The sequence below is a fragment of the Mus musculus genome, chromosome 13 (assembly GCF_000001635.26).
Source record: "Mus musculus strain C57BL/6J chromosome 13, GRCm38.p6 C57BL/6J".
NCBI classification, from domain to species: domain Eukaryota; kingdom Metazoa; phylum Chordata; class Mammalia; order Rodentia; family Muridae; genus Mus; species Mus musculus.
Genome location: NC_000079.6, coordinates 68,560,780 through 68,577,712, shown reverse-complemented (window position 1 = coordinate 68,577,712; position 16,933 = coordinate 68,560,780). Strand labels below are relative to the sequence as shown.

At 46.1% G+C, this 16,933-nt stretch overlaps 1 protein-coding gene across 6 annotated transcripts in view, besides 1 other annotated feature; it reads left to right on the top strand.

Annotated features, from left to right (window-relative positions):
* Positions 1-16,933, top strand: part of Mtrr (5-methyltetrahydrofolate-homocysteine methyltransferase reductase) — a 21,390-nt gene extending 4,457 nt beyond the window's left edge. For 3 of the 6 annotated variants that reach the window (XM_006517181.3, XM_006517182.1, XM_006517179.3), the window contains exons 4-15: positions 8-125; positions 2,323-2,695; positions 5,013-5,135; positions 6,490-6,643; positions 7,621-7,709; positions 8,761-8,941; positions 10,729-10,771; positions 11,459-11,645; positions 12,485-12,603; positions 13,021-13,113; positions 13,211-13,393; positions 15,281-16,432. In XM_006517181.3, the coding sequence (XP_006517244.1) occupies positions 8-125; positions 2,323-2,695; positions 5,013-5,135; positions 6,490-6,643; positions 7,621-7,709; positions 8,761-8,941; positions 10,729-10,771; positions 11,459-11,645; positions 12,485-12,603; positions 13,021-13,113; positions 13,211-13,393; positions 15,281-15,425 (1,808 nt within the window). In that variant the 3' untranslated portion in view covers positions 15,426-16,432. Of the gene's footprint in view, positions 1-7; positions 126-2,322; positions 2,696-5,012; positions 5,136-6,489; positions 6,644-7,620; positions 7,710-8,760; positions 8,942-10,728; positions 10,772-11,458; positions 11,646-12,484; positions 12,604-13,020; positions 13,114-13,210; positions 13,394-15,280 lie in introns of all 6 variants that reach the window. The other 3 variants (NM_172480.3, NM_001308475.1, NR_131892.1) reach the window with 2 other exon arrangements.
* Positions 2,363-6,185: an enhancer, noted in NCBI's record as "VISTA enhancer mm1330". NCBI's record gives its function as "enhancer in: heart[5/7] | other[4/7]" and the evidence as "EXISTENCE:transgenic organism evidence [ECO:0001131][PMID:17130149]".

Here is a 16,933-nt window from a genome sequence, read left to right as displayed (position 1 = left end):
TCTCCAGGCTTGGGTGACTCAGAATACACATACTTCTGCAATGGAGGGAAAGTAATTGATAAACGACTTCAGGAGCTTGGAGCCCAGCGTTTCTACGACACCGGACATGCCGATGACTGTGTCGGGTAAGGGCACCGCACGTCTATCTTTTCAGTAAACTCTGCACATGATGGAAGTTGGTTAGCTTATAAACACTTGCTCTGGTTTAGCACTGACAGTCTTCTAAGAGTCTTTAGCTCTGGGACCCAGGAAGGTCTGATGACTAGAACCTGGTTGGCCTGTGTCCTCCATCTTCCATGTCCCCCTTCTAGCCTCCCAGTATCTGCTAATGGAATAAGAGAAGCCCCAGCACAGCTCACATGTGTCTCAGTATAGATGTATGTGTAAGAGTGAACATTTTCTCCGGCCACAGTGGTATCACCTCTATGTCTTCTCTCTGCCCTACACACAGGGGTGCTGTTTGCATCTCCTATAGTGGGACAAGCCCTGCAGGCTGAGCATCACTGAACATGGCTTGTCTTGGCTGTCTCTTTCCATCGCAATGGCTTCACTATTTGCCCTTTTCTCATTTTCATGTTTGCAGCTTGGTATTTAAACCTGTGCACAGCCTTCCCAGTCCTCCTAATGTGTTTCTCTTCAGGTCTTCAGCACTGTCCTGTCACAGTCTGCTGCTCAGCCTTTGTCATTGCTGTAGCCAGATAATAGCGCACATTTTCTTTTTGTGGTTTTGTTTTGATTAGGTAAAAAACTGAGCAACTTTTCCGTCACTGTGCTTAGTAAATGACCTGTTTATGGGAATAATGACCTCAGTGTTGTCCTGCTTCTCGCTGATGGGGGCTCTCATGTTTCCTCTCCTCCTGCCTGGTGCCCATGCCTTCCATAATTTCCTTCAGCTGCAGACAATTCCCACATGCTACCTGCTCATTCTGCACCTTCATTTTGAGCTTTTTGTGAGTTATGTTTAATTGTAGGATAATGCTTCGATCCATTAGGCACATCTCCTATAGTACCGCACATAGATGTCTTCAGAGGATCCTGGGTCACTTGTTCGATCAAGTGTTAAACTTCCTGAGTGTGTTTCAGTACTGTGTACCTCTTCCCCGCTGAGCCTAAGTGCTTTATGTGTCTGAGGGTAAGGTGCCAGTGGGAGACATGGCTGTGTGATGTTCCCTTCCTCCATCCCCCTAGGCTGAAGCAGAGAGTGCGTTTGCACTCACATGCCTGGGTTGACATCTTCCATCCCCTCTTGATGACCAAACCTGTGGTCACTCATGTTTCCCTTCCTGTGATAGATAATGGCAGGGTGTACTGAGAAGCTTCAGGGAGTGGTCAAACAGACCAGTGCTGTGGCCTTTAGCATTGTGCTTCTTCAGGGTGGCTACTGGGTGGGCGTTAGCTCCCTTCGGCATGACTGGTAGCGTGGTCTTACTCTCTCAGATACAGGAGTGATGCTTTACACGTAACTTACTGATGAACCTGCATTCATGAAGACTCCCCAGGATACATGCAGGGCAGAGTCCATGGATTTACAGTCCTAGTCCTAGGAAGAAAAAGGTCTGAGATGAGCCTCCTGTGATAGTCACGTACCGTAGTGATTAGGATTTGACGTGCCTTTCACTTGAGATAGGAAGTGATCTTTTTTTTTCTTCAGTGTTGGGACACTGTCTTGCCCGAGCCCTCTCCTTAACCACCGCTGTTCACACATCTCAGGAACATGGCGGCTGTGTTAGACTTTGTTAGTCCTAGCTGAACTTCTGAATGTGTGATTAATCCAACTTTTCTTTCAAAAATTAACTGATTAAAACACGTAAAAGACACACAGATTGGTAGAAAGGAAAGGGAAGCTTTTATTTAGTCAAACATTTACTTTTAATGGGGGATGATGCTTGAAGGAAGAGGATCAATAAGTTCAGTAGACAAAATAAGTGGTGCCTTCAGCTGATGGAGTGATCATTTATAACATGAGTCTGCCTGAGCTCTGTTAGTGGCATCCAGATTGAACACATCTGTAAACTGCCAGCTCCCTGGAGTGCAGATGGCCAAAAATGAGTGTAGTTACATTCCTGTTACCAGGGCAAAAACAGCTTTGCATCTCAGCTCTTTTGCTCCGTATGCATGCTCAGATTGTACAGAGTGTTTGTTAATCAGCACAGTGCTGTGCTTTTGAAAATTTATTAGTTGTATTTTTAGTATTCTCTTCAGTACTTCTGACTGTTGCTTATTGTCCTCTGCCAATAACACGCACAAACTACTGCTGTACCCTTGTTACATGCAAATGGACAACCTAGGCATTTGGGTTTTCTTGCTTTTTATCCGTACCAGTTTAGAGCTTGTGGTAGAGCCGTGGATTGATGGACTCTGGGCTGCTCTCACAAAGCACTTTAAGTCACTCGGAGGACAAGAAAACATGAGTGACACACTCTCACGAGCATCAGATGCCCCCTTGAGCACTGCCATGAAGCCGGAGTTGTTGCACATCCAGTCACAAGTTGAACTGCTGAGATTAGAGGACATGGGGGAAAGGGATTCTGAGCTTCGGGAACAAAATGAGACAAACAGGGGTCAGCAGGGTCGGATCGAAGACTTTGACTCCTCGCTTGTGCACTCGGTCCCCCCACTCTCCCAGAGCTCTCTAAGTATTCCTGCTGTGCCCCCAGAGTATTTGGAGGTCCATCTTCAAGAGTCTCTTGGCCAGGTGAGAGATTTACTTTATGCTCTGGGCTTCCTATGCCTTGTGTTCTGTTTGTTTTTCATGTCAGAGGTCCCCAGCATCTCCTTTGCTATGCCTCCTGTTCCTGCAGCAGCCGTGCCTGTTTTGTAGTGTGATGTCTGTAGAAGTGCTCACCAGAGGTCTGCAAAGAAGAAAGCATTTACTATCCGACCCTCCCAGAAAAGATGTGCCCGTCTCTGCCTCAAATGGCTTGATGTTGCAGAAGTCCATTTTTATGTCTGACAAAGCCTTTCATGGCACCACTCTCTCTGTCTTCACTTTGAGTTGCTGAGTCGTCAGCTTGCTTACATCATCTCTAAGGTGCTCTGAGCTCATCGAGGTGCAGAGCCTCGGCATTCAGTCCTATCCAGGCTCTCCCAGCCTTTTGTTAGGCCCTGTGTCCACAGGAGCCCAAGAATTGCACAACTTGCAGAAGAGTCTTTTCTTTTTTCTTTCTTTCTTTTTTTTTTTTTTTTTTTGGTTTTTTTCAAGACAGGGTTTCTCTGTGTAGTGCTGGCTGTCCTGGAACTTACTTTGTAGACCAGGCTGGCCTTGAAGAAATCAGAAAATCTGCCTGCCTCTACCTCCCGAGTGCTGGGATTAAAGGCGTGCGCCACCACACCTAGCCTCAAAAGAGTCTTTTTATTGTTTTGAGTCTTGACTTAGATCACATGCCCTGCACTCACAGGGTAAATGCTGGCATTCGATGCTGAGTCCGGAAAGCACTGGGTTTATATACAGTATAGTCAGGAATTCCTTGAATGCTCAGGGTGAAGGGGAGTGGAGGGCTGTAACCTTTTGGAGGGACAGAACTGAAGCTGGGGTAGGGGGGTGGGTGAGGGGGGGATTAATAGGTGTCTGTTGTGGGGTTATCAAGAACTAATTTTATGGCTGGCCATAACTGTCTGTCACCTCTGATTACTTTTTCTCTATGATTTAAGATGGGGCCTTAATCTTCTTTGAGTTTGTTATTTCTTTAAGGTCCCAAGGACAGGTACCTGGAGAACTTGGCTGTTTAGAGGGTGGGCTAGTAGATTCTGGCCTCGCAGAGGTGGCAGGGGGTCGTCTCAAGCTGGCATCTGACTCCCTCAGGTGTATTCTTTAAGAGTGGGGGTGGTTTATAGGCAGTGCAATTCTAATGCCAGGCTGGGTTTTCTGGGAACGGCCAGAGAGGGGGAGGGAGGGAGGCCTGGGCTTGCTGCAGGGGGATGCAGTGCAGCAACCAGCTGCGTGTGTACTGCACTTGCCACAGAAGGGGGGGGGTAGAGCTTCTGCAGGAAAAGACACAGAGGCAAACCATCTGTACATAACACTGGAGTCTCTTTGGTGAGGCTTCCAAGAAGCAGGGCAATTAACCGCAGAGTAATTCGGGGGCTACAACACACTTCGATCTCGTATTCCCCCACCCTGCACTAACACTGCTCTTACTGCAGCTCCGCCTGCCTTCAGTGACAGTGTGGAGGGTCTCACCGCCCAGATGCAGCCCAGATCCAGGCTTCCATTTTAGCAGTCTGGATGTCACTGATCCCAAGAGTCAAACTGTGAGGTGTTTCTCTCAGCAGCTATGCCTGGGCTGGAGGGAGAAGAGCAGGATTAGACACAATGAGAAGCTGAGCTGTAATGTGTTCTCAGCAAAGGCTTCATTCAGTGTCTCTTGGGATTCTCGAAAACTGACTGGTTCTTTCTTTCATTAGTCTGGAGTTGGGGCACAGGGCCTGGGTGTATAGTCATTATACTCTTTAGATTCAGGCTGCTCTCAACGGGGAGGGAGGTGGCTGAGGCAGACTGTGACCTTGGAATGCTGAGTGCTTCCTGCTGTTCCAGCTGAGGGCTGAGCCTGTAAATCCTGTGAGGGTCACATTCCAGAGTCACCCCACAGGGCCTCTAGCATCCAGCTCTGACTTGCTCCCAGACTTCCCAGTTGTGCAAAGCTGGTTGGTTGGCATTTGTTAAAATGATTTCTATTTTTAAATGTAATAAAATCAAGTCAGAAGAGGAACTGGAAGATATAAGGAATTAGGTTTCTGTGCTGTTTCCTAAGACCTGTGCTGTCCTTACTGGGGCCACTAATTACGACTGCCTCTGAAGTAACTAAAATTAAGAATTCCCTTCTTACATCAGGCCTGCTCACCAGTAGCCTTGGCTGGATAGTTGTAAGCCTAGGGCTCCATCTGTCTCAGCAACTTCTTAATGTGGTTCTGAGAGTTGAACACTGGTCTTTGTGGATGCACTTTACTGACCAACCCACCTTCCCAGCTTGGAAATTGTGTTTCATTATATTTTATCCCATTTGTTTCTCAAGGAGGAAAACCAAGCATCTGTGCCTTCAGGGGATCCAAGTTTTCAAGTTCCAATTTCAAAAGCCATTCGGCTGACTACAAATGATGCCGTAAAGAGCACTCTGCTGTTGGAACTGGACATTTCAGTAAGTTGTTGCTGAGTTTACTCTCAGCACGGTTGCCCTTTCGGTGCTTGCACACCCAGGAGGCGAGACGTCTCTGGCAAGACGCCTGGCCACTTTGTTCCTGTCTATCATTTCCTCCTCGCCTCGTTCCTCTTGAGTGCAGACGCGAGGCGTGGGTGCAGGGACAGTGCAGAATGTCGCACTGTCGCCGTGGTCATGAGCCATGAGAGACTGATGGAGTCCAGACCGCATTCACCGGTGTCAGGCCCACAGAAGGAAGCTGTCCACTTAAGGTCAGCCAGCGAGGCAGAAAGTTGAGGCTAGACAGTCAGGAAATGCTAACTTCTCCGGGCAGGTGTTCTGATTATTTGGAGAATCTGAAAAGATTTCGGAATCTCTCCAGAAAAGTGACAGTAGGGAACATTTGCCTGTGGGGTCCGAGATTTTACGTGGTCATTTGAACTCTGACCATAAGCCCGTCTGCATCTGCTCACTCTGTGAGGGTCCTTCAGCCATGAATTCAGCCATTTGTCTTGAAGAATGTCCCAAGAAGTGAAATCAGAGCATGCGAAGTCTTGTGTGAGAGTTCAGTAGAGCTTCCTGGTAGGAAAAAGAGATGACAGGCATCTTAACCTAGTGGTTTTGTGTCTGTTAGTGATGGAATCCACATGTCTATTGAATGTGCAGGTATGGTGTGTGTGTGTGTGTATGTGTGTGTGTGTGTGTGTGTGTGTGTGTGTGTGTGTGCCGGATGGTTATGTTAGGGATCTTCCTGGAATACTCTTCCATCTCATTCTTTGAGGTAACCTCTCTGTCAAACTCAGAGCTTTCCATATGACTGGTTTCTATAAACGGCTTGCTGTTAGATGGGCTTCACTGTCTCCACCTTCCAAGACTGGATTTACAAGTGGGAACACACCCAACTAGCAATTATATGGATTCTGAGAATCTGAACTTCAGTCTGCAAACTTACTGGCTTTATCTACTCCTGGCATGTATATTTTGTATAGGTTTTTAACGATCATGCCTCACTCACTAAAGGCTGGTCTCAGTTCAAGACTTCTGCCAGCCTCTGGCTCCCAAGTGATGAGATCGAAGGTGTGCACCATCACACCCAGTGTGTATCATGTGTATGTGTACACCACACACAAATACACACCCACACACACTCATACATTGGTCTTGTTTGGAATAACTATTGATGAAAGAGTTTGTTTGATAAATTGGACTTATTCATTGGGTTCTTTTGGTTAGAATTAGTTGTGAGTCCCTGTACTAAGAGAGCCATAATGGAAACAGCTATTGTTACTCTATACCTCAGACTTTTCTAATGCATAGGATTTTCCTTTTCTATTTCACCTTGGTCCTTCTCTAGAAAATAGAGTTTTCCCATCAACCTGGAGACTCCTTCAATGTGACCTGTCCAAACAGTGATCGTGAGGTAGAAGAACTGCTCCAAAGGCTGCAGCTGGCTGATAAACGAGCTCACCGTGTCATCTTGAAAATTAAGACGGACACTAAGAAGAAAGGTAGGACAGATGGCGGACATGCCCAACATCCTGTGTGCTGGCTGCGTAGATGCTGCAGCTCAGCCATATGCCGTGCCTGTGCGTACACACACACAAACCACACATACACACACAAACCACACATACACACACAAACCACACGTACACACACAGCCACAAGCAAGCCCTGTGCAGATGGGTTCTTGCCACTGTTCTTTCTTACAGTGACTAGGGTGGTGATGGGCTTTACATGTTTTGAGCACTATGGGCACAAGAGGAGCCTGAGACTTTATGTAAAATTCCTATCAAGTTTATTTCTCCTACTGATATTTTATTATATAAAAATACTTTCTGTGTTTAAAAGAAACTTTATTATTTAAAGTATTAATATTGCTTGCATATAATCTTTAACTTACTCAGTCCTAAAGTTCCTGTTTTTCAAAAACAGTTGTTTTTATTTTGTCTGGTGTGTGTGTGTGTGTGTGTGTGTGTGTGAGAGAGAGAGAGAGAGAGAGAGAGAGAGAGAGAGAGAGAGCGAGAGCGAGAGCGAGCGAGCGAGCGAGCGAGAGCGCTGTGTTGAGGCCAGGAAAGGACTTTGGATTCCTCTGGAGCTAGAGTGTAAAGGCTTGTGGGTCTTGGGAACTGGGCTCCTCTAGAAGAGCAGCTAGCGTGCTCAGTAACTGAGCCATCTCTCCAGCCCCTGAAGTTAACTTTAAATGGAACATGATTATCTATTGCCATTTTGTTATTTAATTTTAGGTCGTTTTATTTTATTTGGTACACTTTGGATTTATCATTCTTTTCCTTTTATGAATTGCCCACCCCACCCCCGGCATATTTATTTCATCCAGTCGCAGCTGGAACATTGCCATAAGTCATCACACTTGGTAGCATTGTAGTGCAGAGTGCTGCAGCTAGCACTGTGTGGTGAATGCACATTCTAAAAATGTGTTTGTTGTTGTGCCTTCTCTCTGGTCTCTTCCTGCCTCACCTGCAAGGAGCTGCCCTGCCTGCGCATGTGCCTGAGGGGCGTTCTCTCCAGTTCATCCTCACCTGGTGTCTTGAAATACGAGCAGTTCCTAAAAAGGTAGGTCTCTGTGCTTGAAGATGGACAGGGCTCTGTTAAGGACACTCAGATAAGCCTGATACTGGCCCTTAGAGCTATGGACGATAGCGTGTTCAGATGTGTCTTCACACCTCCTGCATTAATTACTACCCATCTGTGCAGTGCCACTTGGTTACTGCTGCATGGGAAACCTTGGGGAAATGGAAGGGAACGTTGAGGTAGACTGAGCCACTAGAGGGCAGTGTTACACCAGGAACTGTATTTCAAATGCTGGCGGCTGACTTTGTTTCTAAACATTGTGTAAACTAGACATTTTCTAAACCGCTTTACTGGACTGGCGCTGTCTGAGCAGAGAGTCTGTGGCAATTAAAGACAAGCTCCCACACTGCTCTGTGGAGGCGCCTGCCGCACGGCTGGCCTCGGGAAGCAAACGGAGTTCATTTGGATAAGAACGTCTTTCTGTTTTAATTTTACCAGCTTTTTACATTTTACAAAGTATAGGAAAATATATTTCTACTCTGCAAACCATGCTGTATAAGAATGCCTATACGGAGGTGACATGGGAAGTAACGGTTGTGTGCTTGCACCCTCAGAGTTTAAGTCTGGAATCTCATCCCTCTTCCACAGCAAGACGTCTGGTCTGTGTGTTCTGGGGCAAAGACTGAGGGTATTTTTAACGGGTGCACCATAATTTGTTGGCTTGATCATGAACATACGAGCTGTTCTAGATTTTTTTCTATGGAGAAAAATAATGTCAAAGCAGAAGTTTCTGTACTGCGATAGTCTTTGTACAGGTGTTTTAAACATTTGTATAAAATAGTCTTTAGAGTACAACTGATATCTTAAATGGTTTATACTTTAAAACTGTGCAGTATTTTCTGCTGTTTGAGCTTGTTCTTTCTCATTTCTTTGGTCTTTTATTTATTTGTTTGTTTGATTTCTTATTTATTTGTTTATTTATTTATTTATCTGTTTATTTGAGACAAGCTCTCACCCTGTAACTGTGGCTGGCCTGGAACTTACAGGGCCAACCGTAACCCCAGAGTAGCCCACAACTAGCCTCTTTCCTCAGGCCTTTTTGCGGGCCCTTGCCGAGCACACCAGCAGTGCCACTGAAAAGCGGAGGCTGCAGGAGCTGTGCAGTAAACAAGGAGCCGCTGATTACAACCGCTTCATCCGAGATGCCAGCGTCTGCCTGCTGGACCTCCTGCTCACCTTCCCGTCCTGCCAGCCTCCGCTCAGCCTACTGCTGGGTGAGTCACCCCTTCCTTCCATGGCCCCAGGCAGGCCTCCTGCACTTTAGTGAGCCTCTGCATAGTGAAGAAGGCCGGCTATTCCTGTCTCACAGTGAGTTCCATGCAGACACAGTGTGGACATGGCCAAATGGGGCTGGTGGGTACAAGTCAGGAACCCGGGGCAGGTTTTATTTTCAGACTATAGTAACATCTTTTTAGAGATTGGGTCCCTCTTCCACACTCTGAGTCTTTTTTTTCCTTGTTATTTTTTCCTTCTATTAATTATCCAGTTGTACTTTTTTATACTTAGAATTTAGCATCTTTTCTAGTTTATTTTCTTCAGTGATGAGGTAATTTAGCTGAATTTTCCTAACGTCAACATTGAGAGGGAAAGGATGTCCCTCATCGAATCCAGTCGGACGGACGGCATAGAGCACGTGCTCTGGGTGAATGCAGGGACATCTCAGGCCCTGTGGATTCAGAAGCGCAGCTTTCCAGGACAGTTGGGCCTTTGTCATGCAGGGACAGGCCTGGGGCACGGGGAGCCTGTAGGATCCTGTAGCCTTTCCTACTTTCCTGCCTTTGTTTTGTTTTGTTCTGTTTTTTGTTTTTGTTTTTTTCGAGACAGGTTTTCTCTGTGTAGCCCTGGCTGTCCTGGAACTCACTTTGTAGACCAGGCTGGACTCGAACTCAGAAAACCGCCTGCCTCTGCCTCCTGAGTGCTGGGATTAAAGGTGTACACCAGCACGCTCGGCCTTTGTTTTATCCGTAATGGGGCAGAGCCAGATGTTACCATTCACGTGTACACCATGAAAACATATGTAGTCCTCTTGGTAAGCCATCAGGCCTTTCAAGGCCTGTGCAGGGAATGACTAGTCAGGGATTGCTTTTTCTTCCCATGACTTCTTAGTGTTCTTTTTCTTTGACTTCCTCCTAAAATGTTTAAAAAGCAAAAACAAAAACAAAATCATTATACGAAGCTAGTCTCCCGCATTCTTTCTAAGCCAGCTTGGCTGGTGCTTTCTGGCTTAGTGGTACAATGGGAGTCGTAGAGGTTAGTACCTAGCCAAAACACAAGTTAGGAGCCAGAGGGAGTCATTAGGACATACAAAATTGAAATTTTCCATTTCTTTAAGAAAAATTAACACATCTAAAACTTAAGATGAGCACTGTGCCGGTCTTTGTTTTCCTGCTTTACTAAGACCGAGCTTAGAAGGAACTTTTAAATGGTTTGCCCAGACAAATTAAAAATAAAACAAATTATTCACAAAAATTCTAAAATTTGTAAGCAGATATTTCAAATATGGACCATTTACTGTTACTGTTACTGTTACACAGGTCGCTGTGCATTCTTAAACCACTGGGATTCTGCTGAAGTTGCTTTGAGAAAGTCTCCCACCATACACTTAAGTTTTTATTAAGTATATGAACACAAGAAGGAAACGTACATCTTACTCCTAAGTATTTCCTAAAATATCTGTCTTTGGTATCTTTGAGGTCTTGACTTTTTTTCACCTCTGAAAGCTCTGGGCTGTGTCTCTGGAGATGACCCTTAGACAGGCGAAAGCAATGAGCCTGCTGACCTCTTCCTGCTCTGCCCTAACTGTGCTCACCCTGAGACCAGCGTGGGGGAAGGGATCCTGACTTTAGGGTTGAACAGTGCATTGCTGCACTATGTACTGCAAACTGTTATAAACGAGAACATATTATTTCGAATAGTCTAAACAAAAAAGTTAAATATAGGCCTGGGTTTTCTTTTGTTCCTGTGTCAGTAGGCCTGAGCTAACTGCTTGTTTTATTTTTAGAGCACCTTCCTAAACTTCAGCCTCGACCGTACTCATGTGCAAGGTACGAATAGCATAATATTCACCTCCAAAATCAGGGAATCCTGAATGTCCAGCTCTCTAGTGGCTGGGCCACTTGCTGCAAACTCCCCTGCTCTGTAGAGCGCATTGCAATCTGAAGATTCCCCAGGACTTCTGTGTTGTGGGATTCACAGTTAAGGTGGATGGACCACCTGGTGTTCCCCTGTTTAAGGCAGTGGGCCCCAGTCTCACAGTCCCTGGGCACTCCCAGCTGGCATGTGCCTTCAGTGTCAGTGCAGGGTGAGCTGGTGGGAGGGAGTTCCCTGCATCTTACACTGTTTGCATGTAACAAAGCGTGGGTAGAGCTTTGTGAAAGTGTCTCCTGGTGATTCTGAACTGTATGTTTTCTTCACTGACTTTCAAATTTGTCCTTTTAATAAATAATACCCAGTGTATCAGTCCCTCATTTACATGGTAATAAAATTAGTCAGGTAAATACTGAGTGGGGAGTCTTGAAGGAAGAGCCTTGGGGCATCTCACTTTCTACAGACCTTACTGAAACATTAAAGACAAGTAGATACTACTGGAAACTCTCCTGAAATACCTCACTATGGGGTTAAGATGGCTCTTATCTAAAGCAGTGGCCAGGTGAGGCCCTGGGCCCCCAGCACTGTGATAAAGTGTCGTTCTTCCCTACTGGATAGTTCAGAGCTTGCCTGTGTCTTTGCAGCTCCAGCTTACGTCACCCAGACAAGCTTCACTTCGTGTTTAACATCGTGGAGTTCCCACCTAGCACCACTGCAGCCTCCCTGAGGAAGGGAGTGTGCACGGGCTGGCTAGCCACATTGGTTGCTCCATTCCTTCAGCCAAACACAGACGTTTCGAATGTAGACAGTGGTGACGCTCTGGCTCCTGAGGTACTGAACCGGTGTGATGTCAGCTTTGCTACAGTTGGGGCTCACACCTGACTAGAACGCTTCACTCACATTGTAAACGTGAAGGTGGTTGTCAGCTGTTGCTCCTCCTGTCTGTAGAAGATAATGCCTTTCCTGTGACTGGGCTGGACTGTGAGGGCAGTGATGACCCCAGGATGACAGGTGGCAGTGCAGATGGAGTGTCTCCTATCGCTGCTTCCCAGCTATGTCTCATTTAAAGACAGTTTTTAAAATGCTTTAAAGTATTCTTTGAATATTTCCTGCATTGTGTACAGTGTACCCTGATCACCTCCCTGACGGCAGCTTCCCCCAGGATGTCCCAGCCGCATCTCCGTCCCTCTTTGTGTCCTTATGTATTCATTCCTTTGTTCAGTGACTTGACTTTGCTGAGTTCGTGCTGTCTGTATGGTTGAGAGTGTGGTGTCATCCGCTGGGGCATGGGGACTTACCAAGCGGCTACAGACTCAAAGGAAAGTGACCCCCTAGCAGCTGTCCTAGGGGATGCTTGCACTTCCCGAGCCTCCCTTCCTCTTCATTTATTCCCTGCTTTATGCTTCCAGTTCACATGTAAGAAAAACTATGCTCAGGAGAAACACCTATGATATAGGTAAAAAAAGAAAGTACTTGCAAAGCAAACGATTCCTTCCTCTGTAGCATGAGATATGCTCATGGCTTTAGCAGGGAGTGATGCTGCTGTTTAAGTTCATGGTGCTTCCCTGAGGGTGGGATAACACGCTTGCATCTTCACAAGATCATCCTGGTTGTGTACTCTCACGTGCTTGCCTTCTTTTAAACTCACTGAAGCTGCTTCGATATTCCAGATACGTATCTCTCCTCGGGCAACAAACGCTTTCCACTTACCAGAGGACCCGTCGGCCCCCATCATAATGGTGGGTCCAGGAACTGGCGTAGCCCCCTTTGTTGGCTTCCTCCAGCACAGGTACATAGCCATCACAGCTGCAGAATACAACCCTTGTCATCACAGTTGGAAACAGAATTGTCCGTTTTGTTCTTCAGTTTTTTAGAATAATTGAGTATTGGTTGTAAAATTTTTACTTTAGAAAGTTTTTACCTAGCATTGGTTGCTGTAGTGATTTGTCACCATGGGGAATCTGAAGGGCTGCTTTGTAATTCAGGTAGGACATCTGCTTAGTGTAAACAAGAGCCTAGGGTCAGTCTGTAGTGCTGTAACATGAAAACCCATATAATATCCAAATACAGCAAATGCTGATATTTTAAATGAGTCACTTGGAACTGTACAAAAATGGATTTTACAGGTCTGTTTGTTGGTGATGTTTCCTGATGAAAGATATTTACTTGTGTGCTCATTATATCCAAAACTTCCTTTATACATTAGAGAAAAACTTCAAGAACAACACCCAGATGGGAAATTTGGAGCTATGTGGCTGTTCTTTGGCTGCAGACACAAGGACAGAGACTACTTGTTCAGGTACAGGGTGCTGCGTTGTGATTGGACAGCTGTAACGTGCAGACCTTGGCATCTTTAAACCACTGCCTTTCGCTGACTGTGTGGTGTTGTGTCGCAGGGAGGAGCTCAGGCATTTCCTCAAGACTGGGGTCTTGACTCATCTGAAGGTCTCGTTCTCAAGAGACGCTGCCCCTGACGGGGAGGAGGCCCCAGCAAAGTATGTGCAAGACAACCTCCAGCGGCACAGCCAGCAGGTGGCCAGGACCCTCCTTCAGGAGAATGGCTACGTTTACGTGTGTGGGTATGTAACCCAGCTGCTGCTACTGTAGATGGATTGAGGGGCCGGTTAGCATTGTAACAGCTAGTCCTTTACATACGTCACACGTGAGCACACAGTGAACAGTCTAGGGCACGGTTAACAGCCAGGGTTTCTTTTCAGAAAAGCTGTGTGAATATTGACTCTTGCATTGCAGAAATCTTTGCTTTTGGGCACATGTTTTTAATATCTGATCATCTGAATGTTAAAACCTTAACCGCTTAAACTGATGTCTCAACATGGATTTTGTTGTGCTGAAGAACTGATTTGCAGCACTGAACCAGTGGAGAGGGAAGTAGAGTCTGACTCTGAGAATGTCACCGGGTTAGAGTCTTGTTCCTCTAGGTCAGGGTGTGGTGGGCAGATAGGCAGAAGGCCGAGTCACTCCTGCAGTCACTAAGCTTTGTGTGCACTCTTCCGTGTGAGCTTCAAAGACAGCACCAAGTGGACAGTTACACATTGTAGAAACTCAGCTCTAAAACTTCCAACTAGATAAGGAGATTCTGAAATGGGACATTTTCTTTTTCTCCTAAATCACCCGGAGGGAGCACTTACCACCCTCCGTCAGCCAAGCCCTTCTGACCTAGTAACTGTGGTGCAGAAGATGAACTGCTGGCTGTGCCTGGGTGATGTGGCTGCGGCCACACAGGACTGATGGAATGGCACTTGCTTGTCACATGCTGCCTGCCTTTGATTCTTGACGGTGTTTATAGCTTGAGCTGTCCAAAGGCTGATTTTGACTGTCTGGATGATGTTGTGGCCCTCGTGGATTCTGGCTCCCACATGCAGAGATTCACACACTGTGTGAGTTTATGTTCTCATTTAGATTTTGTGGACGTCCTTGACCTGCGTGTTTGTGATGGCATCTTGGTCACATTAAAGCTGAGTGTCAGATTTCTAAATAGCAGGTGCAGCCAATCACACAGATGTGCTGGGAACTGGTGACTGAGAACATGGAGACATCACAGATACCTCCAGACTCTTAAATTCTCCCCTGACATAGCCCCTCCACGTCACTGAGTCTTAAGTTTCCTAGGAGTGGCAGTGGCAAGGTCAGAGATAAAGGCTCAGAGTCACCTCACAAGTCACACGTGGAGTGGGCGGACAGGTGCAGAGACAGTGAAGGAGGGAACCCATCCAAAACTGAGGGGATCTTCCTGAGTGTGGGGCACTCAGCTGAAGAATCGAGTGAGATGAAGGCAGAGAGGACCTGTAGGTTTGCAGAGGGTAGGCCTGTGGGGAGAGATGCTCTGGGTGGGTGAGGAAAAGATGAGGAAGGACACAGATGCTCTGGCTCCTTAGACACCTCTCAAGGGTAAACTGTGGCATCTGAAGGTACTGTCTTACAGTTTCTTCATCCAGATGTCAGGATGTAGAAGGAGACATGAGGTCCACTCCCTGAACTCAGACAGTCTTAACATGGAATTAGCAAGGGGCAGTGACATAGCTGTGTGTGATGCCTCACCTGCCTTCAAGAGCTAAGTTCTGTCCTCAGTGAAGGGACCTGTCACTTCATGTGCATGAAGGTTTGGGACTATGAGAGCATGGGGGTCTACCGTTCGCTTCGAGGGAGAGGGAAGGCAGGGGCTTGTGCTAGAGCCCAGCTCCCTCCAGCAGTAAAACTGAAGACTGTTCAAGGACACTGGAGCCTAGGGGTGGATTGTAAGCCATGGAACCATGTGGTCAGCTCTATTAGAGCGGCCACCATGTGTGAAGGTTTGGCCTGCGGTAAGTGAAGCTGGATGCCTGGAAAACATTCTGAGAAGTGAGGAGAAAACAAAGATTGCGGGATCAGAGAGAATTAGGGATGTGGTTAAGAGGGTTTGGTTAAGGGAAGTTCCTGCTTTATAAAGTGTGCCATTTTGTCTCTAGAGACGCCAAGAATATGGCCAAGGACGTGAACGACACCCTCATAGGAATCATAAGCAATGAAGCTGGTGTTGACAAACTAGAAGCAATGAAGACGCTGGCAACGTTAAAGCAAGAGAAACGATATCTGCAGGACATCTGGTCCTAAACTGGAACAGAGACGCTTGGAATTTGTTTTTGTTTTTGTTTGTTTGTTTGTTTTTTCTTGAAGTGCCAAAGGTCAATTTTACAGAAGATGAGTTTAAAAATGTTTGGACATTTCTTGGAGGTGGCTGTGTGGGGAACGGCTTGCTTACAGGTACAGCAGGTACAACCGCCTGACAGTCTCACAGGTTGTATCCCACTCCTTACCTGTGGCCCCACCCAGCACATCACTACGTGGAGGGGAAAGAGGCAGCTCCCACCTGGCACCCATTGCACATAGGCTCCCCAGGAGGACAGATCATCATCCACGGCTCACCTGTGCCTGGGCACATCTTGGAGAGCTTGTGGACATACTATCTTTCAATGAAGTATATTCAAAGGATATTTATATTGGTGATATTTAAATTAACACAGACATGCAAAGCATTCTTTTGCATGTCTTTATTTAATTGTGGTTTTATTATCAAAATTATATTTCTGATAAAATATTTTAATTTTGAGGTAATCCTTACAAAATGAAGGTTTTCATGCAACTAGAAATATATTTTGAAATATATTTGATATAGTACTCTGCCATTTTCATCATGTTAACTTTCAGTGTCACCATCTTACAGCTTAGGGGCATTTGCATTCCCCTGACAAAGGTATCATGTGTACAGCTCAGTAGTGTGCCCTGTCCTTCTCATGGACTCCATTCATGTCTGCTCCTCACTAACAGACTTGGGTTTTCCCAATACCTGACTATACTTTTGTGATTCAGTTCAGCTTAAAGAACGCCAGTTAGGCCGGGCGTGGTGGCGCACGTCTTTAATCCCAGCACTTGGGAGGCAGGCAGAGATAGGCGGATTTCTGAGTTTGAGGCCAGCCTGGTCTACAGAGTGAGTTCGAGGACAACCAGGGCTACACAGAGAAACCCTGTCTCGAAAACCAAAAACAAAAAAAAAGAACTCCAGTTAAGACTTCTAATACCAAATTCTCTTGCAAGTTATGAAAATAAAGTATATAAAAGGATCCTGTGCTATTGTGTGCGTGGTTGCTGAGACAAAAACTGGGACAAAGCAACTTACAGAGGGTATTTTAGCTCAGTTCAGGTGTGGGGTCCACAGTGCTGAGGAAATCATAGTGGCAGAAGGAGGAGGTGACTGGTTACATCCCGTCCAGTCAGGAAGGAAAAGAAAAGGAAAAGTGCCTCGCTGGCTTCCTCCTTTTCACACACTCCAATACTTTAATGCATGGAACAGGTCTGCCTATGTGTAGTGTGGGTGTCCACTTCAGCCTAGTGTAGAGGACCTCTCGAAGACATGCCCAGGGGTTTTTTTCCAGTGAGGTTGTAGACCCTGCAAACCTAACTGTAACATAGCCTTCACAAGCATGATAAACCCTCCCTGTTGTGTATAGTAACGGTCTCATTTTATAGTCCACCTTTAAAACACATCTCTACCTGGTGAAAAGTCATCACAAGACTCCTAGGTCATTATAAGAATTAAAGATTTGAAAGAGTAATATAATATC